The sequence below is a fragment of the Taeniopygia guttata genome, chromosome 24 (assembly GCF_048771995.1).
Source record: "Taeniopygia guttata chromosome 24, bTaeGut7.mat, whole genome shotgun sequence".
Classification (NCBI taxonomy): Eukaryota; Metazoa; Chordata; class Aves; order Passeriformes; family Estrildidae; genus Taeniopygia; species Taeniopygia guttata.
In genome coordinates, this window is record NC_133049.1 from 2,469,007 (window position 1) to 2,492,725 (window position 23,719).

At 52.4% G+C, this 23,719-nt stretch overlaps 1 protein-coding gene and 1 long non-coding RNA gene across 2 annotated transcripts; one reads left to right on the forward strand and one right to left on the reverse strand.

Annotated features, from left to right (window-relative positions):
• Positions 1-424: 424 nt before the first annotated feature.
• ADAMTS8 (ADAM metallopeptidase with thrombospondin type 1 motif 8) lies at positions 425-19,577 on the reverse strand. The gene is made up of 9 exons (XM_030290865.4): positions 18,985-19,577; positions 11,179-11,418; positions 10,503-10,635; positions 9,492-9,659; positions 8,993-9,291; positions 6,645-6,828; positions 6,168-6,340; positions 5,349-5,524; positions 425-3,932 (listed from the first exon to the last, which is right to left on the reverse strand). The coding sequence occupies exons 1-9, from the start codon at positions 19,570-19,572 to the stop codon at positions 3,203-3,205; spliced, it is 2,691 nt and encodes an 896-aa protein (XP_030146725.4). The 5' UTR covers positions 19,573-19,577; the 3' UTR covers positions 425-3,202.
• On the forward strand, positions 18,074-20,517 carry LOC140680502 (uncharacterized). The gene is made up of 2 exons (XR_012051860.1): positions 18,074-18,414; positions 19,004-20,517. It is a non-coding gene; the product is annotated as an uncharacterized lncRNA (long non-coding RNA).
• Positions 20,518-23,719: the final 3,202 nt, after the last annotated feature.

A 23,719-nucleotide genomic window follows, 5' to 3' on the forward strand; every position in this document is an offset into this window, starting at 1 on the left:
AGATATATGGTTCATATGATATGGCTCTATATTATCACAGTAATATACAGTATATTATCTATATTATATAATATATTATAATATCTGTGCTGTATTCTACTATAGTAGAATATAGTATACTATCTATATTATAGTATATTATAATATAATATACTGTAATACATTATTTATAATAATATAAGTATATAATATATACAGATAGATATACTGTATATGTATAGAAAATGGTTTCAGAATTTCTGCAGAATAATTCTGGCTCTCTGGGTTTTGTCTATTCTCTCATGTAAGATTTTGGTTCAGCATCTTAAGACTGAATGAACCATTTATTATCAATAAGATACGGAAAAGAGAGATTTAAAATCTCTCTGGGATGGGGATAATAACAGTCCTGAGAAAAGTGCAAATAAAGACAAATGCAAACAGATAAAAGGCAGGAAGTCCTTTATTGAGGGGTAAAGGCAGAGCCACAAACAGACTGTTTTCAAAATTAAAAACAAATACAAACAATAGGCTAAAAATCAGAAAATTGTATTTCCTCCCCCCTTCTTAAGATGAATTCCAAAGCTTAATTTTGTTTGGGTTTTGTTATGCTTACAGAGCTTGGTTGGTACACCAGGGAGGAGGGAAACACCAGTCAGATACCAGAGTGGATAAACAATGAGCAAAGACATCCCTGCTCTGAGCTCCCTGCAGCTTTCAGAGAGGGGATGTGGGAGCAGCATGTTAAAACACAGTCTTTTTTAATCTCTTTTTTCCTTCTTTGTTTTTTTTTTTTTTCTCCTTTCCAGACAGCTACTGTACAAAACCAAACAGAAATTTGTAATAAATACCTAACACAAGAGGCTCAGTACATTGCTACAATCCTTCACTGAAGGGAAACATATATATATATACATATATATATATATATATATATATATAGCCTAATATATAAAACCTCTTTGACTTAAATCAGCGTAAAGGCTACTTGTTTTTATAGAAGCCTGGGGCAGGAATTCCACTTAGCATCACCCACACCTCAACAGAGCATCACTGCCTCTGGATCCCCCCTCCTGGGGGATCCCCACCTTCCTTCTCGCTGGAAAAGCAGCAGGATTTGCCCTAAACAAGGAGTTTTTACATCGAGGAAGCTCCAGCGAAGCAGCCACACAGTGATTATAAAAACCTGGAAAAGCCCCTTGGCGTGCACGACTCCTGTGTGATAAATACAGACATTTTCCTTGGCACTGTCTCAGACTGATATTCCTGACCCATCCTAAATGCTGGTGGTGACACTGGAGAGGAAACACATGCTGGCTTTGAGTTTAAAACCCTTGCAGACTCAGAGGGGGGAAAAGAAAATAACCCTGCAAGGCTACATGACTTTAGCATCCAGCTATTTGTTAGAACTCAAATTCCTGGAGATTAATTAGCAGATGTAGAACATTGCCCAAAGGTAGGTCTGTACCACAGCCCAAACAGCTCTGCATCCAAACTCTGCAGCTGGCCTTCAGTTTTTTTTTTACTTTCCTCAAAATAATAAAGAAACCAAGCACTCAATACCCTCAGTCTTGGGCTGTAGCTCCTCTGGTTTTGATAGAAATCCTGTATGGCCGATAAAACAGGAATATTTCATGTTTTCAGGTAAATAGTGAGGTTTCTGTCTTCAGTGGAGCAGCTCATCCCACCATCCCATTCCAAACCTGTCTGGGCAGCCAGGAAAGGGTCTCACAGGAGTTTGGCTCACTCAGGCAAAAAGGGACAAGGAAAAGGATTTGCTCCATAAATGTGAATGGGGAATCTGAAACATCAAAAATTCCAGCCCTCCTCCCCTTCCTATGAGAAAAAGGCAGATCCCACTGGAAATTCAACATTTTGCTGCCAAAAAGGAAGCCAAGGCAGGGTATGAGAGGAGCCTGGAGATACTGAATTGCTCATCCAGCAATAGGAAAATCTTTCTAAATTCCATCCCTGCTCCCCAGGCACAGGCTGCTGCCAGCACAGGGCCAGCGATTGCTTTGGAAAGGGCAAAGTTCAGGGTCTGAACAGCCATCTGTGCTGGGGCCAGGCAGCAGCTGGGCTGGGAGAGGGCTGGGGCCGCCTCCCACCAGGAAAGAGCAGCTCCAGCCTCGCCAGGCTTGGCTTTGGACTGAGAACTGCTCAAGCAAGGCTGGAGCTGGCACCAGATCTGAGCATTCTCAAATATCCCAGGAAAGCAGAGGTGAAGAGCAGCACTGGTCACCTTTGCATGATCTGCAGATGCTGGGCTCATCCCTGCTGCAAGCCAGGCTAGCGAATTATCTCCAAAATTACAGCAGAGCTGAAAAGATGAGCCCACAGGGGACTGAAAGTCAAGGATGGGAAAGGAAACGCTGGCACACCAGAGTGCCTGCTCCAGAGGGCCTCACAATGGGCATTTCACATCAGAGCACTGCAGAATTAGGAATTAATTAATCCTCACAGTGGTGCTGTAAGACAGATCAAGTGTAATGAAACCTTGGTTTTATAGCTGGGGAAACAAAGGTGTGGGGTAACAGTTCTAGGAATAACCACAGATGCTGGAGGTGTTTGGAGACAGAGGTTTGCTGCCTTGGAGATTATAAATCCAGCAGAAACCACCTCTCACCTGTTCTCCTGCCTGATTCATGCCAGGATCTGACTCTCAGCTTATTCCTCCTCCCATTCACACAAGCAATTTATCTCCCAAGTGAAATGCACAGCTGAAAACCACTCCACATGCTCAAGGACACCCACACTGCTGCAGGGAGGGGATGGCAACCCATTCCATGCCTTCTGTGAAGAGATCCCAGTTTTATCAGCAAAGACACACCCTGGACCTCCTTGACCTGCAGCTGGGATGGGGTGACGGCAAAACCAGGCTCCACATTTTCTCCAGTGCCAAACCCCAGCAAACCCTACAAAAGCAATCTGCAACCATGTTCAACGACAGCTCTTTGGAAGCACCCTACAGACATGCTTATTTTTCCCTTTAAGTTGCAACTTGCCTGCGAGCAGCCAGCCAGAAAGAAAAGGAAGAAAGAAAGGAAAAGAAGTGATTCCTCCCTGTTTTGCTGCCGTTGTTCTCCCCTCTGAGGTAGACATCGATGCGGTGGGGACGAACCACTGGAGAGCGGTCAGGCGAGCGAGCCCACGGCGCCCTTGCTGTCCTGCCCCAGTGTGGTGGAGGCCCGTGGCACCCTTGGCTGTGAGGAGCCCAGGTGGCTCAGCACTGCTGCAGCACGCAGGCCGTGGTGGCCGGCGGTGGCCCCGGTGCGCTGCATTTCTCAGGGGCGGTGATTTTCCCGGCGTAATCGATGCAGGAGGCGTTGCGCGTCCGCACGCCCTCGCCGCACGTTTGGGAGCAGGGCGACCAGGGGCCCAGGCGCCAGAGAGGGCAGGGTATGTCTCCACAGGGCTTGATGTCCTCAGGCTTGAGGGATCTGTTGCAGGCAGAGGAGGTTTGACCCTCCACATCCCGGCAATCCACCGTCCGCCGCTGCCAGCCGGAGCCACACGTCTTGGAGCACTCGGACCAGTCACCCAGCACCCACTGGGAGGTCAGCATCGGTCGGATGACGTTGACTGACTTCTCTTTGCCCTTCTGCTTGCTGAAAGGGACGTCCTTGGGGATGAAGAAGGTGTACTTGACTTTTGGTGGGAAGACCTCGCTGGCGATCGTCAGCAGCTGTACGGTCAGGGGCTCTGGGAGCTGTCGGAAGCTCTGCAGCCTCTCCAGAGTGGTCATGGAGCCGCTGTATTTCAGGATGGTGCCCTTAATGAGGATGTCCTGCTCCATGGCTGAGATGGCAAAGTCTCCATTCAGCAGGTACTTGCCCTCAAGGGTCTTCAGGGCCAGGTAATTCCCGTCGTGCCGGACCCCTCGGTGGCTGCGCTGTTTGATGTCGATGTTGGTGGCTCCGGCGGGGATGGTGACAATGTCATTGTAGCCGTATCTGCGCGGGGCAAAGGGACACGGTTATTTCTCAAACCTTACTAAGAGCACGTTCCTGTAAGGAACAGCACTCGGGATCCTGAAGTCATCCCTCTGTAACCCTGAGCGCTTAAGAGTTAGAAATATTGCAGATGTTCTAGATGTGAGCTCAGCTGGAAGAGTTCTCTGAATTACGTATGAAAATGAGTGATGCAATCAAATGAGCAGCCCTGTGATTACCAGCCTAGGTGGGAAATTCCCCTTGCTCCCTATATTTGGAAATGGTGAAGTGTTTGGGATTGAAAGCCTGTCACTGGTTATGCTGAAGGGTGACATCACCTATTGACAAAGATAATATAGATAATAGAGATGTAGGTACAGATACAGAAATAGATGTAGAATAACAGAAGGAGGGAGTCTCTGCACTCTCAGCTCACTTTTTGAAGGGTTTTTCAGCCAGCACTACAATGCAGAAGTAATCCCATTGGAGGACACAGAGGACATTCCCATGCCAGGGAAACGTTTTCCTGCAGAGCCAGCCAAAGCCCATCCCTGGAGCACCACGGCTCCTGGGACAGCACGTGGAAGGCTTCACTTGAGCCCTCAGCACTGTGACTCACACTGTGGGCCAGCACAGGATCATTTTCCATGGATCCCCATGGTGGAGGCTGCGGTCAGTAATTAGGTTCAGAGTATTTTGGAAAAAAGCCTTTGAGTCAAACTCTGCTCTCCGTCACCCTGGCCTCCCTCACCCTGATCTTAATGGGATCTCTTCTTGGCTGTAGCTCCTGTGCTAATCCCCATTTAGTCAACCACAAACAACTCATAGGAGAGTGGAAGCCCCGTTTCAGCTGTTCCCTGGGAGGAAACCATTTAGGAAATCTAATTTGACTGTGTGAGTCACCTCGCTGCATGGAACTGGACGGTTGGGCTTTTGTTATGGTTTTCCAACAAAAGCCTTAAATTCTGCTCTTTGGCAAAGCCACGGAGATGTTGGGTGAGGGAAGTGACTACCCCAGTGCCCTTGTCCCAGGACCCAAATTCACTCCCAAGCCCAAGAAAAAGTTATTGAACATTTATATCACAATCAGCCCTTGAATATGTGTCCAACTCACTGCACTGGTGTGAAATGTGTTTTGTAAACTCCTTGAGGCAGCAGATTTATTTGCAGTGGTGTACTGAGCCCGTCACATCAGTTATTATTATTGCAAATAAGCTCTACTTGGCTTGTATAATTCTGCCCCAAAATAAACTGAGCTTAAGTCCTGGAGTCTGGGGAGGAGCCCAGGCTCTTGCAATGCCAGCCAGCTGAGGATGCTGCTTGGATCCTAATATATTCCTAGCCTTCAGCTTTAGTGATAGAAGGAGGAGAAAGAGAGAGGGTGCTGGTGTTTCTCCCACAGCCCATCCCTGCAGAACCTTCTCCCTGGCGCCTCACTTGGATCTGTTGAGTGAGCCGGATATTTTCCTGCAAGTGGAGCCGTTGCCACCGCACACCCCGCACTTGTCCAGCTTCTTGGAGGAGCCAATGACGTGATCACAGCCGGCCTTGATGCACTGCCCGTGCACGCAGATGGAGAGGGTCTCTGGGCCACACAGCGTCCCATCGATCACCTGGGAAAGGGGAGGCACAGCAGGAACAGGGCATGAGTTCTGACATGGGGTAAACAGGAGCGATTCCCATCTCCAGGAATCTTTGGAGAGTCCTGTCTCCAGGAATCTTACTTTGGTGATTCCCATCTCCAGGAATCTTTGGAGAGTCCTATCTCCAGGAATCTTACTTTGGTGATTCTCATCTCCAGGAATCTTTGGTGATTCCCACATCAAGGAATCCTACTTTGGCGATTCCCATCTCCAGGAATCTATCTTTGGAGATTCCCATCTCCAGGAGTTTTACTTTGCTGATTCCCATCACCAGGAATCTATCTTTGCAGAGTCTCATCTTCAGGAATCTATTTTTGGAGATTCCCATCACCAGGAATCTATCTTTGGAGATTCCCATCTCCAGGAGTTTTACTTTGCTGATTCCCATCACCAGGAATCTATCTTTGGAGATTCCCATCACCAGGAATCTATTTTTGGAGATTCCCATTACCAGGAATCTATTTTTGGAGATTCCCATCTCCAGGAATCTATCTTTGGAGAGTCTCATCTCCAGGAATCTATCTTTGGAGAGTCCCATCACCAGGAATCTATTTTTGGAGATTCCCATCTCCAGGAATCTATCTTTGGAGAGTCTCATCTCCAGGAATCTTACTTTGGCCTCGAAGACTTTGAACTCACTCCTCCCTCGGGCTCGGCAGAAGAGTTTGCATCTGTCCCGGGGGGACACTCCAGCATATTTAGGAACCCACTCCAAGTGATTCCCTTCCAGGTCAGTGAAGTTGTAGCTGTTGTACTTCTCACACTGTTGCTCCCGAAAGCTTTTCCCTGAAAGGAAAGGTGAAACATGGCCCCAAATCCATGGGAAGCTGGCAGGAGCTGCTGTCCTTGGCCATACAGAGATGAGGGAGTCAGCTAAGGATAGCGAGAGCACAGAGTGAGTGTGCAAGCAGAGGAGGAATGTCATGAAGGAGGGATTCCACACTCCTTCCATCAGCCCCAGAAGGTCACAGCCCCCAGCAGGAAGCTCCCCCCAGGTATGAACACCCAAGGGAGAGCAGAGCAATCCCTGAAACGCGTTCTGGAGCAGCGGGCGCGCGAGCAGAGCGGCATTTGGGAGTTCCATCCTTACCATCCGGTGGGCACTCCTTGGTGTGGCAGGACTGGTACTTGGTCCTCTGGCCCTCGCAGTAGCTGCCGCCGTGCTGGGGCTTGGGGCTGTCGCAGTGGCGGTGTGAGAACTGGATCCCTCCTCCGCAGCTCCGCGAGCACGAGCCCCACGCGCTCCACGGGCCCCAGCCGCCGTCCTGCGCTGGCTGCAGGAGGCCAGGAGAAGCTGCTGAGTGCTGGAACTCAAAATGTCCCTCAGACATTTTCAGAGGTTCCAGGCCTTGGTCAGAAGCATTTTAGACCCTGGCAAGCAGCTGAAAACAGCTGTGATTTTGGGTTTGAGCCATGGAATGAGTTACCAACTTTGAAGGTGGAACAAGCGGTCACAGAGGGTTAGATGGTATAGTAAAAGTAATTACAAATTAGAGGGGAAAATTTTTTAGTATTGTACAGGGGGGTTTTAACACCTGTACAGGGGGGTTTTACTTTGTACAGGGGGGTCAGAAGTTCTAAGATGGAGGAAAGTGGGCCTGATCCTGTTCTTCCTCCTTCTTCTTCCTTGCCTCCATGTTCTTGGTGATGTTGGCACTCACAGATTGGTTTAGAGTAAAAAAGCACATTGTAACATAGGTAGTAGGTATTGGGGAAAATCTGTAAACATATAACAAGTAATATATCATATAAAAGATAGCAGCAGCCCTGGGTGGGGGGAGAGAAGAAGACAGCAGGCAGTGAGGGTGTCAGGAGTGTGTGTGTCTCTGCCTGGGCCACTGACCAAAGCAGCCGCAGCGGGCGAAGACAATCTTTTAGATAACCAGCAATAAACTGCCTTGAGACCAAACAACAAGAGGCTGCGGAGTTTTTCTTTGGAAGCACGGGTTGGAGGAGAGACTTTACCACCACACGAGACCCCTGAATCAGTCCCGGGGTTCTCACAGCTGAGCCCATCTCCGAGCCTGCCCATGCCCAGCTGCTCCCTCCTGGGGTGAGCTCAGGGCTGGAGCAAGGCTAAAATCTCCCCCAGCCCTGATCCAGAAAAGCGCTTCGGCACACGCTTCACACAAAGTCAACTGCCACCAGCCTGTTCACGTGCTTCAAGTTAAGCTGGGCTTTGAGTACTTTGCTGACTGACTCTGAAACTGCTGCTAATTTCCTCAGCAGGGCAAAAAGTAATGATTTAATTGCAGATCTGCACTGCTTTGTTTTGGTTCAGACCAGCCCACGGCTCGGTAGCAGACTTTTGTCTACGAGCTGGACTTGCCAGTAATAAATACTAACGAAGGAGAAACATCCAGAAATAAATCAGCCCAATCCAAAGCCAGTCGAGGAGATGGCAGGGGTGGGGTCAGAGATTTGGGAATCCTAAAGGGTCAAGCCCCAGCCCAGCTCTATGGGGTTTGTGGTGGGGGCTACAGGGGTGGCTTCTGTGAGCAGCTGCCAGAAGCTCCCCCCGTGTCCAGCAGAGCCAACACCAGCTCCAGGATGGCCCAGGCTGAGCCCAGCAGAGATGGTGTTGACCTTGGGGATAATATATTCAGTAAGAAGAAAAAAAATTATTATGCAGATGTAATTAGGCAGAGAGGAGTGAGAATGTAAGAGGAACAGCTCTGCAGACACCCAGGGCGGTGCAGGAGGAAAGGCAAAGATTCCTCCAGGTACTGGAGCTGAGATTCCCCCAAAATTCTGTGAGGAAGACCATGGTGAGGCAGCTTTGCCCCTGCAGCCCACGGAGGGCATAGGGGTGCAGAAATCCACCTGCAGCCCATGGAGGAACCCAGGCACGGGGATGCCTGAAAGAGGCTGTGACCCTGTGGGAAACCTGAGCTGGTGCAGGATCCTGGCAGGACCTGTGGAGAGAGGAACCCATGCTGGTAGGACCTGGGAGCCTGTGGAAGACCCACAGTGGAGCAGGCTACCCTGGAACAATTGAGTCTGAGGAAGAGTGACCCATGTTGCAGCAGTTTGTGGAGAACGGGAAGGACTCACGGAGAAATTTGTGGAGAATTGTTTCCCATGGGAGGAACCCCATGCTGGAGAAGGGGGAGGACTCTGACTCCTCTCCCTGAGCAGCAGCAAGAACAACCCGTGATGAACTGACCATAACCCCCATTCCTTGTCTCCCTGCACCACTGGAGAGAGAAGGGAGAAGTGGGAAGGACGGAGGTATGGGGGGAAAGTGTTTTTAAGGTTTCTTTTACTAATCAATTCAATTAACATCTCTAATAGGCCTGTTTTGCCCGTGGTGGTGATTGGTAATTTCTCAGTCTTTATCTCAACTCATGAACTTTCCCTGTCCAGCTGTGGAGGGGAGTGAGAGGGAGGCTTTGTTGGGTGCAGCCACCACAGCCCCATTCCCCAGTGCCCCCTTACCTGGGGTTTCAGGGCATCCTGCTGCACACAGCGCCCGTCCCAGCACAGCCCCTTGGCTTTGCAGGGGGTTCCATCGGCCCACGGCAAGCTGCCGTTCTTGGTGTGGCAGAGGGGCTCCCCACTGCCCGTCCTGCACCACAGCTGGGCACAAACGTCCTCCTCCGTGGTGTTGGGGCAGTGCTGGAAGTCCTTGCCAAAGATCTGCTGGCATTGCTGGTCCAGGCTGTACAGGGCCCTTTGGCCGGGCAGCTCGGCAGGCAGGGACACGGGCTCGGCCGGGGCGTCCAGCAGGCAGTCACCTGGGCAAGGCTCAAGAGTTAGGCTGGAGGTGGAGCTCTCAGGGCTTGGTGCCACTGACTGCACCAAGCAGGGCACCCCACACCTCCATCCATGGTCTGGTTTGACTCCCCCTTGACCCCACACCCCCTCCAGGCACGGCAAAGAGCACGAGCTGAGGAAAAGCTGTTTTGAGTGATGATGTAGCTGACTGGAGCCTTACCATGCCCTCCATCCAGGAACTCGGTGAGGTACATGGCGCTGCAAGGAGACCAGGGCTGGCTCTTGTTCAAGTGGATGAAGAGCGGGGCCATCACGTGGTGCTCGCCAAGGGGCCCGAAGAGCCGCTCGCAGTTCTTGGAGTCGTCGTGGGGCATGCTGAGCACATGGCCTGGGGAGCAGAGGGCATGGCACAGCTGAGCTCCCCAGCCCAGCTCCTGCTCCTCAGCAGGTGTTGGGACCATCTGTATCACCCAGCTCCTGTGTCTGCCAAAGCTATTTGCTTCCATAAATCAGAAGGCACAAAAACCTGCTTGATCTGTCTCAGTGGTACAGCCTGCTGCCTGCAGGGCAAAGCAGCCTAAATTTTTATAAACTTAGAATGGTTTGGGGTGGAAGGAATTGAGGCTCATCTCATTCCATCCGCTGTCATGAAGGATGACAGAGAACACCTTCCACTAGACCAGGCTGCTCCATGCCCTGTCCAACCTGACCTTGAACGTTCCCAGGGATGGGGCAGCCACAGCTTCTCTGGGCAAAAATCAGTCAGTGCAGGAATGGCAAAGCAAGGCAGAGATGTGCTTGATCCCATGCCTGAGCTCATCACAACAGGTAAATCACAGAATTGCTAGGGTTGGAAAAGGATCCTCAAGTCCAACCTGTGACTGACCCCCACCTTGTCACCCAGCCCAGAGCACTGAGTGCCACGTCCAGGCGTTTCTGAAACACCTCCAGGGATGGGGACTCCACCACCTCCCTGGGCAACCCTGCCAATGCTCAACAACCCTTCCAGTGATGAAATGCTTTCTGACCTGCTGCAAATGCACCAATTTACACCAATTTGGGCACTTAGTGTTTCTGCTAATGCAAACCAGCTTTTATCAGTACCAGAGGCTCCCCAAGGCTCAGTGGCCGATCCCCAGCCAGGAGATGCTGGCGCTGGGCTGTGTCACTACCCCTCCCAGCAGCAGGACTGGAAGAAGCAGACTTGGCCCCGGGAAGGGACCCGTGTTACCCAGTTCATGAGCCAGGGTGTAGGCTGCCTGCAGGCCCTCGTCCTCGATCACGGAGCAGCTCTTGTTGCGGTCACACATGGTGCCGATATCCGCCACTCCCAGCGTGTCACAGCTCTGGTGGCCGCAGAAATCCTGTTTGTGCCAGGCAGGGGGAGAGGTCAGCAGTGAGAGGGAGCCCCACGTTCAGCCCTAACATCTCTGTGAGCAACCCACTGCTGGGCTGTGATACAACGCAATATTCGTGTGTCTGAGACTTAAACAGGACAGATCTCGGCTGCTCATCAGCCAAACTGCCTGTTTTATTGTTCAGGGCTTGCTTTTCTAGGCAATTCAAAGCTCCCAGCTCTGAACAGCCATTGGTCTAATCTCTACACCCCCCAGATGCTGAACCACTCAAATACTTGTATTTTAGCAGAGCTGTTATTGGTTGAGACTTCTGTCAGCCAGCCCAGGGGCTGGTTTATAGAACTGAGCTGGATTTCTTATCCACAGCCAAATTCATGTTCAGTACAAGTCAGCTTGTACTGCAACAGGTCTGAGCCCCAAATGAAACCACCCCCCAGATTGCTTTGTTCCATTCTTTGCACGGTGGGGCATCGCCCTCCATGATCAATCCCCTTCTCCCCCTCCATGGACGCCTTGAGCCCTTTCCTTTCTGCACCCTGGGGTGCTGACCTGTCTGGTGAGGAGGATGGCAGTGTCGTAGTGCTCCGGGTGCCGGTCGCTCGGGGGGTTGAACCTTTGCTGCCAGCTGCAGAAGTTGCGCAGGGTGAGCCCGCCGTTGTCGGACACCTCGGGCCCTGCCGCTGCCTCCTCCACCACCAGCACCTTCACCACCACCAGGCTGATGGAGTTCCTCAGGCTGGGGTGCTTGTAGATGCGAGCTGCCATGGACATCAGGGTCAGGACGTGGTTCTGTGGAAGAGATGGGCAGGCAGAGCCTGGGTAAAAACTCTGCTACCGGGAAATTGTTTTGGTTTGAAAAGAATCAGCCTCGTTTTTGAAGCCCATCACGTCCAAACCGTGGGCTGATGGACTCAGTGCTGGTTTTCCTGTATGTGATGCTTTACACCTCGTGCTGATGGACAAGCCCTGCATCCCCTCCTCCAAACACGGTGTCTACTCTCCCATGAATCCTTTGCACCTAGAAATCCCTCTGGAAGAAATTCCTTGGGGAAAAGCTCAGCATTTTAGAGAATTCTCTGCACATTCCCAAAGCATTAACTGTGCCCTCACTGCCCCAGGGCAGGAACCAACTCACACACACCTTGCTGGAGTAAAACTTCTGCCTGTGCTGGTCACAGGGCTTGAACCCAGCGTCTTTGGTCACAAACTGGCACTAAAACACTTTGACAGCCAAGATTTTGCCCAGCAGCATCCCCTGCTTGGTGATGACCAGAGATTACTTAATATGTCACAGAATCACAGAATAATGAGGTTGGAAGAGACCTCTAAGATCATCAAGTCCAACCTGTGCCCTGACACCACAACTAGACTACAGCACCAAGTGCCAAGTCCAGTCTTTTTTTAAACATATCCAGAGATGGTGATTCCACCACCTCCCTAGGAAGACAATTCCAGTATTTTATTATTCTTTCAGTGAAATTTTTTTTCCTAATATCCAACCTAAACCTTCCCTGACACAGCTTGAGACTGTGTCCTCTTGTTCAGCGTCTTTGGTGACAAACTGGGACTGAAACACTTTGACAGCCAAGACTTTGCCCAGCAGCATCCCCTGCTTGGTGATGACCAGGGATTACTTAATATGTCAGAAGCGCCAGCGATGTTTAGGCTGATGTAAACATCTTATCGGAGCATCAGAATTCCTCCTCTGCTTGGCATCGCTCACGGCCCCGAGTCAGGAGTAAAAAATGCAGCTATTACACAATATGGTATTGGGAAAGAGAAAGTGCCTTCTCTCCTCCCCAGACAAATTACACCCTGCGGTCTCAATTCAGAGCCTAATTAAAGTGGAAGGACTCGATGGGAGCCCTCTCTGATAGCCAAGTTTCACCCAAAATACATTTCCTCAGCAAAGCTGACTCTGTGTGCTCATCCCTCACGGTCCTGCCAGGACAATGCCATTTTCTGAGACACAAAATGCTGTTGCCTTAGCAAATACGGGAGATGCAGAGTGAGATACAGAATATTTGCTGCACCAAAAGCCACTTGCCCGGGGCACTTGTGGCTATTTTAAATTATTCTGCCACATTTTGTCCTGCCCCTGGCAGCTCCACGTAAACAGATGTTTTGTTTCAACAAGACATATCCCAAGTCCTTCCCAGCTCATTATCCAAGGGCAGGCCCCAGCAAGGCTGCTGGGAGCAGGGAATAGACTGGTTTATTACTGGTTTATTTAGACTGGCCAGAGCTCCACGCCGTGACTCACATCCAGCCCGGAGCACGCAGCTCATGTCACGGAGAAGTCACCGCAGAGGCAAGAAATTGAGGTGAGATCCCCACAAATGTTTGCTCCATGAAACCTGGGGGAATTGTTCACCCTATGGGGAAAGTCCATTGGGAACCTTGCTAAAAATATCACAAAGCTTTCTGAAAATTATGCCCTTGAAGATCTTGAAGGATGCTCTGCGCTGGAGCTGCTCATCCTGGGATCATCCCTCATTTCCATGGGAATAAATCTGCATCCTTTTCTAACCCATTAGAGGTTTCTGTCCATAGCAGTAGGTTTGACCTGGGAGATCTCAGCTCATACCACAAATCCCCCAGGACACCAGCCCTCACATCCTCAGGGGTACATCCAGCCAAAAAGCTCTTTCAGCAGTAGGAACAGAGGGACTTGGAAAACATCTGTCCACCTTCCCTGGGTCTGGAAAGGGAAGATGGAAAGCAAACCGAACAAACAGCTATTTAGTGAAGATGAAAAGGTCAAATCCACTTGTTCCACCATCTGGTGTCTATTTATACCCATCCCTGGCCCATGCAGGAATGGGTTGGGTTTCAGATGGACCCTGACTGCTCTGGGGAGAGCAGCGATCCACCTGCACTGCCGTGGCTTAGCCAAGGGCTTGAAGCCACGGCCAAAAGCAAATTACGGATGCACAGGGCTCAGGAGAGGCCAGCTGAGCTCTTCTGGCCAACAACTGGCTGGGGAAGGGCTGAATCCTGCTGGTCCCATCTTCCCTCTGCCTTTGCAAACCACCTCTGGCTTGACCATCCAGCAGGAGGGAACGCTGCCTTCTGCAGGGTTTCCTTCCCAGCACCGAGGCTGAGGATGTGGGCATTGGGATCAGGTGCAGGGCAGGGTTTTGGGTCGGGTTTCAGGAGCCCAGGGCTGCAAACACACTGGTTTCTGCCTTCTTGCCAGGCACTGCAGCCCTGCAGGCACAAGGAGCTTCCAGCCAGCATCCTGGCAGATCTGGCAGGATGTCTGGTAAACACAGCTGGAAAATCAGCCTCTTACTGCTCTGGGGGGAGAGGACACCAGTGTGAACCAGAGAGGGTCGTGGAGTACCCCTCTGCTGCCCCATGCACTGCATTTATGTCACATTTTCTACCCATTTCTCCCCAGCTGCCATCCTGGGCTCCCTCTGCTCTCAATATCCAATTCCACCCACCTCCCCCTAAAAATGAGGAGGGGTGACTTTTGTCTGCCACACAGCAGCTCCGAGATCCCTCCTGTCACAGCCCCACAGTGTCTGGGAGAGCCCTGCCCTGAGCCAGGCACTGACAGGAGCCTCCAGCAGCAAAAACAAACACAAAGCAGAGCAAGGGGAACTGCAGTCGTTGTCTTTACCCTCATTGAAGGACCGAGTTTTCTGACACAGGTTCTTCCAAAGTCTCTGCTTACATTCCCTTTCCTGGGAACCACTCAGAAGCTGAAGCCTGGCATTTATTTTTAATTATTATTATTTTGATGGGTGAAGCTGCTCTTACACAGACACTGTTATTTTGGTATGCACAGAAAGATTTAATGCTGCTGGACCCACCCAGGACAGAGGGACAGCAGGGAGCACCCACAGAGCACCCCAGCACAACCTGCCTCCCCCAACTCACTCCCCAGTGCGTGGGGAGCAATGCTCAGCCCAGCCTGGGGCTGTAGGGTTGCTTGTTGGTTGGATTTGGTTGGTTTTTTTTCCCTGATTTCTCCCTCAAAACCAGCATTTCTGCAGAGGGGGAAAAGAAGAAAGAAATTCTGCGATTCTGGAGCACAGGCAGATGGAAGGGAGCAACCCCAGGGTTAGAGGTAAAGGCTGCCCAGCTTTAAAACATCTTCTGGTAAAAATATCCCAGGTTGTCCTTTCCCCCAGGGCTCCATCTGTGAGTGCCCAGGGGCTGCTGCCTGCCCTGCCAGCCTCCTCCTGTGGCTGCAAGCCCGGGGTGAGGGGCACACCTTGCCAGCCTGCTGGTCTGCCTGGCTGCCCTCCTGCCTGCCAGGCTCTCTGCCCATCCCTCTTCTGTTTGCCACATGATTTTTCCCTCCCTCTTCCCCTCTTTGCTGGATATTTGGGGCTGAGACACAAAAGCAGCAATTACCCCTATTCAGGGCAGGGGAAACTGAGGCACATCCAGACTGCCTCCACCTGCAGAGAGGCAGAGATGGAGTAAAAACCATCCCGAGAGCATCCCAGAGCAGGAGTGCTACACTTCAGGAGCCAGCATGGAGCTGCTTCAGTGGGAGCCAGCACATTTCATTCCAAACCCCTGAAATGCAGCAGCTGTTGGATATCCTGGTATGAGGTGAGTGCCCCAGCCAGGGGAACATTTGGGGAGGCTGCCTGGTCCTCCAGCCCTGCCCCAAAGAGGATGCAGGCTCAGGGTCACCCTCAAAGGACAAATCCCAGAAGAAAAGCTGGTGGATGGCAGCATCACGCTGCATTCCCTTTGCAAAGATCTCCTTTAATCCCACTCCAGTTGCCTTTGGGATGGGTTTAGGAGGGGCTGGCTTCTTTTTGAAAGGGATTAAGTGAATTTACCCACTCACACTGCAAAATACCCTAAAGCAAGCCTGAGAGCCGGACACGAGGGGACCTGGGGCTCCAGGGTGGATTTGGATTTACCTCCAGTGGAGAGCTGGCAGCAGGACTCTGGCAATGCTCCGTGCCCTGCACTCCTGTCTGCTCCTAAAGGGAAGGGTTTGCAACAGCACTCCTAAAACCTCATCAATCTGCCTGGAAAAAACCCAGAAGTCAGCAAGGAATCCCAGCTTTTCCAGACTGCTCTGATCCTGCTGTGGTCCTCAGTGGTTACCAGCCCCGGGAGGCAGGAAGGGCAGATTCCTCCCTCACAAGGGGAGGAGGGGAAGGGGATCACAGCCATTGTGCTTGCGGAGGAAAGCTTGGAAATGTCTCTCATCTGCACCCAGGAGACTGGAGAAATCCCACCGCAGGAATCCCGTTTGGCTGCCAACTGGCTGGGGATGCTGCAGCTGGGTTTGGGAGCTGCCTGGTGCTTTAGGTGTCCTGGCAAACGTTCCCCAGGCATGCAGAGCATCCTCACAAGTGCAGCCCAGCTGCAGGTGCTCAGCCCTGCTGCACACGGGCAGGATTGGCCCCGTCCCCTGCCTCAGTTCCCCCTGCTCAAAACCCCACTTCACTCGGGAGCGATGCTCACAGCCTCTTTGTTTTCAAGCACTGCAAGAAAAACCCCAAAGCTCCCATGTCCAGCCTGGAGCTTTGCTCCCATCCCTACATCACAGGGCTCCTCCCAGTCCCTGCAGGCTGAACCTGCCACATCCCCCAGGATTTACTGCCCAGCACTGTCCTGCTGCTGATCCCCCCCAGATACCCCATCCCTGCAATCACCAAACCCAAACAATGATTAAACCCCCACATTTCAGGTCTAGTTCTGCTCTCACTTCACCTCATGGTTTACATAAAATTATTGATGAAGGTAGAATAAGCTCTTGTTGTCTAAATTAGGTTAACAGCTGAGTTATAAGGCTGAAATTGAAGGGAAATAAATCATGAACAGCATTTTCTCACCACAAGCATGGCATTGATTATAACTCTCAACGCTTGAGTGCATCTTGGGGTGACTCTTCTGCTCGAGCTGTTACAACTTATGCAAGAAAATAACTGGGAATACAAACAATGCTGGTGACCTTTAATAAATATTTGGTAATTAAAGTGTGGTTACGGGAAGAAAAGTCATATAAATATGGTTTGTTCTGACTCAACATTTCTACTCCTTGGGCATCTCTCCTAGATCTCACCAGCACTTGCCACTGCTTTTTTCACCCCACAAGAAAGGTATTTAGGGAGAAGCAAGATTGCTGTGCTGCTCCCTGCATTCTTGTTCCAGAGAACAAAAGACACAGAAACACAGCAGGTGGTTTGGTTTTTTTTGGTTGTTGTTTTTTTAGCTGCTATACCAGAGCTAGTGGAAGTTTTCTCCCAAATATTTTAATATGCTATTACTCTATTCATCCAAAACAAGATCTTTGAAGGTTTCCTTCCCCTCCCTGAGAGCTGATACTGCTCTAGGGGCTGAGGAAATGATGGGAAAATGGGAGCCAACCAGGCAGCATCACCCAGCCCAGGGCTGGGGCAGCCAAACCAGGGCAGGGTGCTTGAGTTCCAGCCCCTTGGTCATGTGGAGGTGCCATTTCCTCTGCTGCTGCCTTCACAGATTTACCCAGATCTGCTGCTTTTTCCCCAGCTCAAGCTGGGCATCATCGGGATTTCCCCCAGCCCAGATATATCACCTTATTTCCAGCGATGTAGACACCCCTGGGTGTTGCTTTTAAACCACCAGGTGCCCAGCTGGGTGCAGAAGGTTCACTGTATAATTATTTCTGCCTTCCTGGGGAATCAGAGACAAACTCCACACTGTAGGGAGAGTAATTCCCACCACTATTTATATGTCTGTTGCTTAAAAATTCAGCTTACTCCACTTCAAACTCTTTTCTGAGCACTGTGAGCGCTCAGGGTACCTCCAAGTGCATCACCCCTCACCCACTGACCCTCTGCTACCTGCTCCTGCCAGCCTGGCTGGGTGGCAAAACCAAGCAAGGGGCAAAACCAGAGTGATGCTGAGCAGCTGAAATCCTCTGAAGCTCCAAGGTTTAGCATTTGCCAAGGTCCAGCCTGGCCTGAGCAGAGCTGGAATTAAAACACAGCTTTGTTAAGAGCAGAGAAGCCCATAGGGGAAGGATAAAGTCGGTAGAAGTGGCAAAGCCAAATCAAAGTGCAGCCCCTGGTTTCAGCTTCCCAACTGCTCCCTGATGAGCTCCGGCTTCAAGGACTCTTCTCCCAGCCCAAACAACCTGAGAAGGAGCCACTTCAATGCAATTATCCCTTGCAAAGACCTCAGAGCATTTCCAATGGTGCAAACCTGAATTTGGAGCTGCATTTGGAGCACCCATCCCTGCAGGGTCGGGGTGGGGAGGTGGCTTTGCCAGAGGCGTGAGAAATGACCCGGTGCTGATGAATGAGGCTCATGGGCAGCCCTGGGGATGGGTGTGGGGGGCTGGGGCACCTCGGTCTCTGCTCCTGGGGTCTCCCAAAAAGCCCGCTCGGGGCAGGGTCTCCGCAGAGTGTTTAAGGAGGGTGAGAATTCCTGGCGCTGGTGGCTGCTCGTCCATCTGCTCAGCTGCTCACAGGTGGCTCAGCAGCGGCGCTGCGCATTACTCAGCCCCAGTTTTATTCACTATCCGCCCGCGGCTCCCACTCGGAAGGGAGTTAAGCCCTTTGCTTTGCAGCGCGGCTCTTTCCTCGTAGCAGGAGGGGCATGAACCCGCCCTGTCCCCTCCTTTGGGGACACCGAGCTGAAGGGACATCACAGCGCTCGCTGGGAGGGATGCTGCGGCTGGGAAAGGCTCCCCAAGCACCGAGTGAACCGCACAGATCAACAGCGCAGCTCTGCCCCGGGGACTGACAGCCCCGCACGGCGAGCGAAGGTGGCACCGAGGCCCCTCGGCCACCCGAAGGTGGCACCGGTGTCCCGGGGCTGGTGAGGGCGAGGGGGGACTCGGCAGCGGGCAGGGGATGGGGACGGGACGGAGCGGGATGAAGGGATGCATGTGTAGGGAGGACGGAGGGATGAAGGCGATGGAGAGGCAGTGGGAGCGCAGCAGCGGAGATGGGAAGAGGCGGAGAGGCGGCCGGGACGGGGACTGCAAGGGACAAGATGCGGGCAGGAGGGACGGCAGGATGGAGAGACGGGACCGGCACAAGCGGGGACAGAGAGATATGGACAGGGGGACGGCAGGATGGAGAGACAGGACCGGCACAAGCCGGGACAGAGAGATACGGACAGGGGCAACGGGAGGATGGAGAGACAGGACCGGCACACGAGCGGGACAGAGGGATGCGGGCAGAGAGGACGGCAGGATGGAGTGAGCACCGGCACAAGCGGGGACAGAGAGATACGGACAGGGGGAACGGCAGGATGGAGAGACGGGACGGGCACAAGCGGGGACAGAGGGATGCACCGGGGGTGACGGCAGGACGGAGTGAGCACCGGCACAAACGGGGACAGATTGATGTGGGCGGCGGGACAGCGACCACCACCAACCCTTACCTCCACATCCTCCCCGTAGAACCGCACCATGGACGCGTCAGCCACCAGCAGCGTCTCCACGTAGCGGGCCTGCGACACGAAGCGCCGCGCCCTGCGGAGCGGCTCGGGGCCGGCGCTGCCGGCGGGCCGCGCTGCCTCCGGGGCCGCTCTCCGCCGCAGCCGGTGCGGCCGGCCCCAGAACGGCCCGGGCGCGGCCGGACGAAGCGGCTGCAGCTCGTAGGCCGCCCCGTCCAGCAGGAAGGCGGCTCGGAGGCCGCCGCCGCAGCTGCTGAGCACGGCGGGCGAGTCGGGGCTGCCCTGGACGGCGCCCGCGTAGAAGCAGCCGCGGTTCGGCGGTGGTGGCGGAGCGATGCGGCCGCCCAGGCGCTGCAGGCGGAGGCGGGGGGCGAGGAACGCGGGGTCGGGGCGGAGGAGCAGCAGCACGCTGCGGCCGAAGGCGGCCAGGCGCAGGGCCAGCTGCCCCGGGGGCGCGGGGACACGGGCGGGCAGCACCGGCTGAGCGTCCCGAGGCGGCCCCAGCGCCCAGGCGTGGCACAGCAGCAGCAGGTGGAGCGGGGCACGGCCGCCCAGCAGCGCCCGCCGCCCCATCCCGGCACGGCACGGCCCCGCACCCCCCCGGCTCTTCCCCCGCAGCCTCCGCGCCGGCCGCCGAGCCCGCTGTATTTATACTTTCTCCCCCCGGCTTTGACATAAGAGGTTTATTTTTGATCTCTCGCTGTTCTCCCCACTCCCCTCCCCTGCCAGCCGGAGCCTGGGGGAGGAGGAGAAGTGAAAGAGAGAGAGAGAGAGAGAAAAAAAAAAAAAAAGACCCAACAAAAACACGACCAAAAAAAAAAAAAAAAAAAAAAGAAGGGGAAAAAGAACCGCGACTAAAAAAAATTAAAAAAAAAATCCCCAAACCAGGGAAAAAAAATTAAAAAAAAAAAGAAAAAAAAGAAAAGAAAAAAAAAAAGAAGACGAAGAAGTAGCGAAGGAAAAAAAAAAAAAAGGGGGAAAAAAACTAAAAAAAAAAAAAACCCAACCCGCTTTTGGATACGATTTGAGGCCAATCAGGCGCCGGCAGCCCCGCCTGCCTCCAAGTGTCAACTCCAGCCTGTTGCTCTCACAGTATTAACCCCTTCTTCAGCCCCAGCGCTGCCTGCTCGGCTCTGATCCTCCCCCGGCTCTGGGGGTCCTGCCCCGGGAGAGGGGCTGGCACATTTCCCCCTCCAGCACCATGGCAGGCTTTACTCCAGAGGGCTGATTCTCAGCATCCCTTCCTAGCTGGAAAGCACCGGGCCCGTGCCAGCTGGAGAGCATCTCATTTCAGAAGGTGCCTCGGGAGGTTCCCATGTCCTTCCCTTAGCCAGGGACAGAGAAGACTTTGGGCCCCAGGGAAAACTCCAACAGGACACACGTACAAGGAGTTTCCATGCTCTGAACCAACAGCTGGATCCACATGGGGTTTCCTCCAGCTGGAATAAGACAGCCGGCTAAATCAGCCTTGTGGAAAATACCTATGAGAATAATACAATGCAGCCAGCTCCTCCTGTTGCTCTTTGTTTGTTTCTCTGTGTGTGTGTTGTGTGACTGCATTTACAAACCCTTCATTCACCCCATTTCAGACTGAGCTTCAATTCCCAACCGAATTCCCGTGCAGTGAGGAAAAACCCTGCAGCAATATAAAAGTCTCAGGCTGTAAATCCAGGTAGCTGCTGTGTGCTCAGCGTGGCAAGCACCAGGAGATGGGCAGAAACATTCTGTCCCTGGCTGGGAACCCACTCAGAAACAGGGAACAACCGGCTGTCACGGAGGAAGGGAAATCACTACGTATATATTACTCCTTCTTTCCTCTTAAGCCCTCCTTCTCCATTAGTTCATGAAATTCCTGGCCTCTGGAGTGCCCTTTGTGCGGCACTGGAACATCCTGGGACGTCCTTGCAGCAGTTTGGGGTTGGTGGATCCATCCTGTTAAACCTCCTACAGGGCTCAGGGCTTGGGCTGTGCTCCTTTAGCCTTGCTGGGTGTGCCAGCACAAGGACCAGCTCCTCCAGCCTGGTTTCCCCCCCTCAGCCTAATCTGAAAAAGAATTGAAAGAATCAAGCAGCATTTGGCACCTCAGGATTCCTGGGAAACCAGAGTCTGGCTAGTGCTGTAATGAGGAGTGGGGTTAAAGGCTGCTCTCTCTTTACTCCAGGATGTTTTTACATCCCCCTCTCTATTATTATCTCCTCTTAAAAGCCACATCCCTACCTACAGTGAGCCCACAGCCCTGCCTCCAAACAGCAGCTGCCTTGGGGGTCACTCCTTTTTAAAGTGTGGGGTTTGTGACCGTGGCAGAGGGGGAAATAATCATTAAAAACAATTCTGGATGCTTGTGGTGGACAGTGACACAGGTGTGGAAGGGGACACTTAAAATCCAGAAAACCGCAGGGAGGGAGGAAAGCAAGCCCAGGTACAGTGGAGTTCGGTCTGGGACATGTCTCCATATCTAATGGGGCCCTTCAAACCCCAGAGCCTTGGCTGGTCCCCTTGGCACCCCCTCCTCTCCTGCAGCTGTAACTGCTTCTTTCCACTGACTCGGGTGGGTTTTCCTCCCTCTCCAGCTTCATCGAGCTGGGGATAATTTGTGTTTTAACACCAGCAGGAAAGCACAGAGCAGGACCAGAAGCCAAAAGTGAGCCCTGAGTGCCTCCTCCAACCCCAAACCCCACGGAAGGTGCCGACACCTCCCCGGGTTTGCCTTCCCGGGGGAGGGGAGGCAGGGAGGGCTGGCCCTGCTCGGAACGGGGACAGGTAAGGCTGCAGGCAGCAGGATGTCATTTATCCCCGGCTTTCCTCTCCCGGAGCTGCGGCTTTGATCGGTGAGGACACTCTTGCATCTCAGCTTGGAGGCACCGCTGGTTCTCATTAGCGGCTCGCTCTGCAAACAGTAGCTGGAATTTCTCGTAGCCTCGCCGGGCTTGTTATGAACCAACCCAAAGACTGCGCTGGGAAAGAGCAAAACCTCACCTGGCTGTCCCTCAGCATCTCCTCCCAGAGGATCAGGAGCCTCAAGACTTTTTTTGGGGGTTCCTGCTTCTTAACCGTCCCCAAACCTCGCCCTCCACTCCTGTTTCCAGGGGCTGCCCGGGCATGTGAATGCCATCAGCTCCGCATCACAGGGATTTAAAGATCCTTCGGATCAAACAGCCCGGAAAATTCTGCCCCGCTCCCCTCCGCGTGTCCCCAGCCCTGCAGGGACCCCCCTGCCCCTTCCCGAGGGAGGTTTGGCTCTCAGGATGAGCCCCGCGTTGTGTTTGCTGTTCCCACTCTGCAGCAGCAAAATTGTCCCTTTTCGGGAGAGGAAGGAGGATTTTTAAATTATTATTATTAATTGTTGTTGCGAGAGCCCCGCGTTGTGTTTGCTGTTCCCACTCTGCAGCAGCAAAATTGTCCGTTTTCGGGAGAGGAAGGAAGATTTTTAAATTATTATTATTAATTGTTGCTGTTGCTGTTATTTATAGAACACACCATATTTATTTAGAGAATTTATGGGCTGTTCCATAGGAAAAGCAGCCCTACAGCAGGTTTGGGGGTTTTTAGAGGGTTTTAACCCCAGAGCAGACACAACTTTGGAGTCTCAGGAAGGACCAGGCTGGGGTGCTTTGCTGTCCCCTCCTTGCTTTGCAAAGGGTTCACATCCAAATTTGTGGCTCCAGGCTGAATTTTAGTTATTCATTTTTGCCCCCGGCGCAGAGAAAACACTTGGGACAATTATTTGAGATACTAATGAAGCAGCTCCAAGCCCCAAAATTGAGACCACTAGATGTCAGTGCTGCCCTACGCTGCGGTGGGAAACCCCGAATCCATCCCTTGGAATTTGCTGGGAAAGTGGGAGCGAAGGGGTCCTGCAGCCAGCTCAAACCCCAGCCCATAGCAAAGGGAACATTTCCGATATTTTTTATTTAAAGTGATCAGGTGGGTGGAAATGTCCACCAGAAAAGCAGCTGGGCTTTAAATCGGAGCCCCTGGGCAGTGTCCTGCCAAGTTACCTTCAGTGAAACCACCCTGGCTGTGGAGGTTGCTCAGGGGCACTCAGGGAAATGGTTGGTCCCGTGAGGAAAAGGGAGATTCGGGCTTGATTTGGAGCCAGGGAGTGAATTAAGAAGTGAAATGTGCCACTATGAATCTGTGGTCTCTGCTTTGCCCTTCCCTCCCTCCATGGCCACTGCCACGAGAGGGCCCCCCTGCCTTAAAAGTGGTGGTGATTTAGGGTTTGGTGCCTCAAAACTCTGAACACCCCATCAAAAAAGGGTTTTCCTTCCCCTTAGAGCTGTATTTGAATGCAGCAGCTCATCCCTGGAGATGATTTATCAGCAGCAACAGAGTGTTGGCTGCTGTGATAATGCTGGGCAAATGCTATTTCTCCCGGATCCCCTAAATGTGGGAAAAGAAGATTTTTAGGAGTTAGACAAGGGCAGGGACATCCAGGCTGGGTTTTGGTTTATCAGCTGATGCTGCTGCCTCTGAGATTTGGTGCCCTTGGTGCTGGGCACATCGAGAGCCACGGCTGTGATTTGATACAATTTGCACGAATTCAATTTCTAATTTCTAACCCATCTTTAGATTTTTTTTTTTTTACCTTATAATTTTCTCTGTTTTCCTTATTTAGTCCCTATTTTTATCTGCATTTTGATTTGTAACGCCATCATCCATTGCCTTCGTTCCATTCCACGCCTGGATTTCCAGAGCAGGGATGTGGCACTAGAGGTCA

Coding starts and splice junctions, on each gene's coding strand:
- ADAMTS8 (XM_030290865.4), bottom strand. CDS start 19,572: ATGGGGCGGCGGGCGCTGCTGGGCGGCCGTGCCCCGCTCCACCTGCTG. Junction 9,660..10,502: donor CACCCTGGCTCATGAACTGG/GTAACACGGGTC, acceptor TCTGCTCCCCAG/GCCATGTGCTCAGCATGCCC. Junction 5,525..6,167: donor TCAAAGTCTTCGAGGCCAAA/GTAAGATTCCTG, acceptor CCCCTTTCCCAG/GTGATCGATGGGACGCTGTG.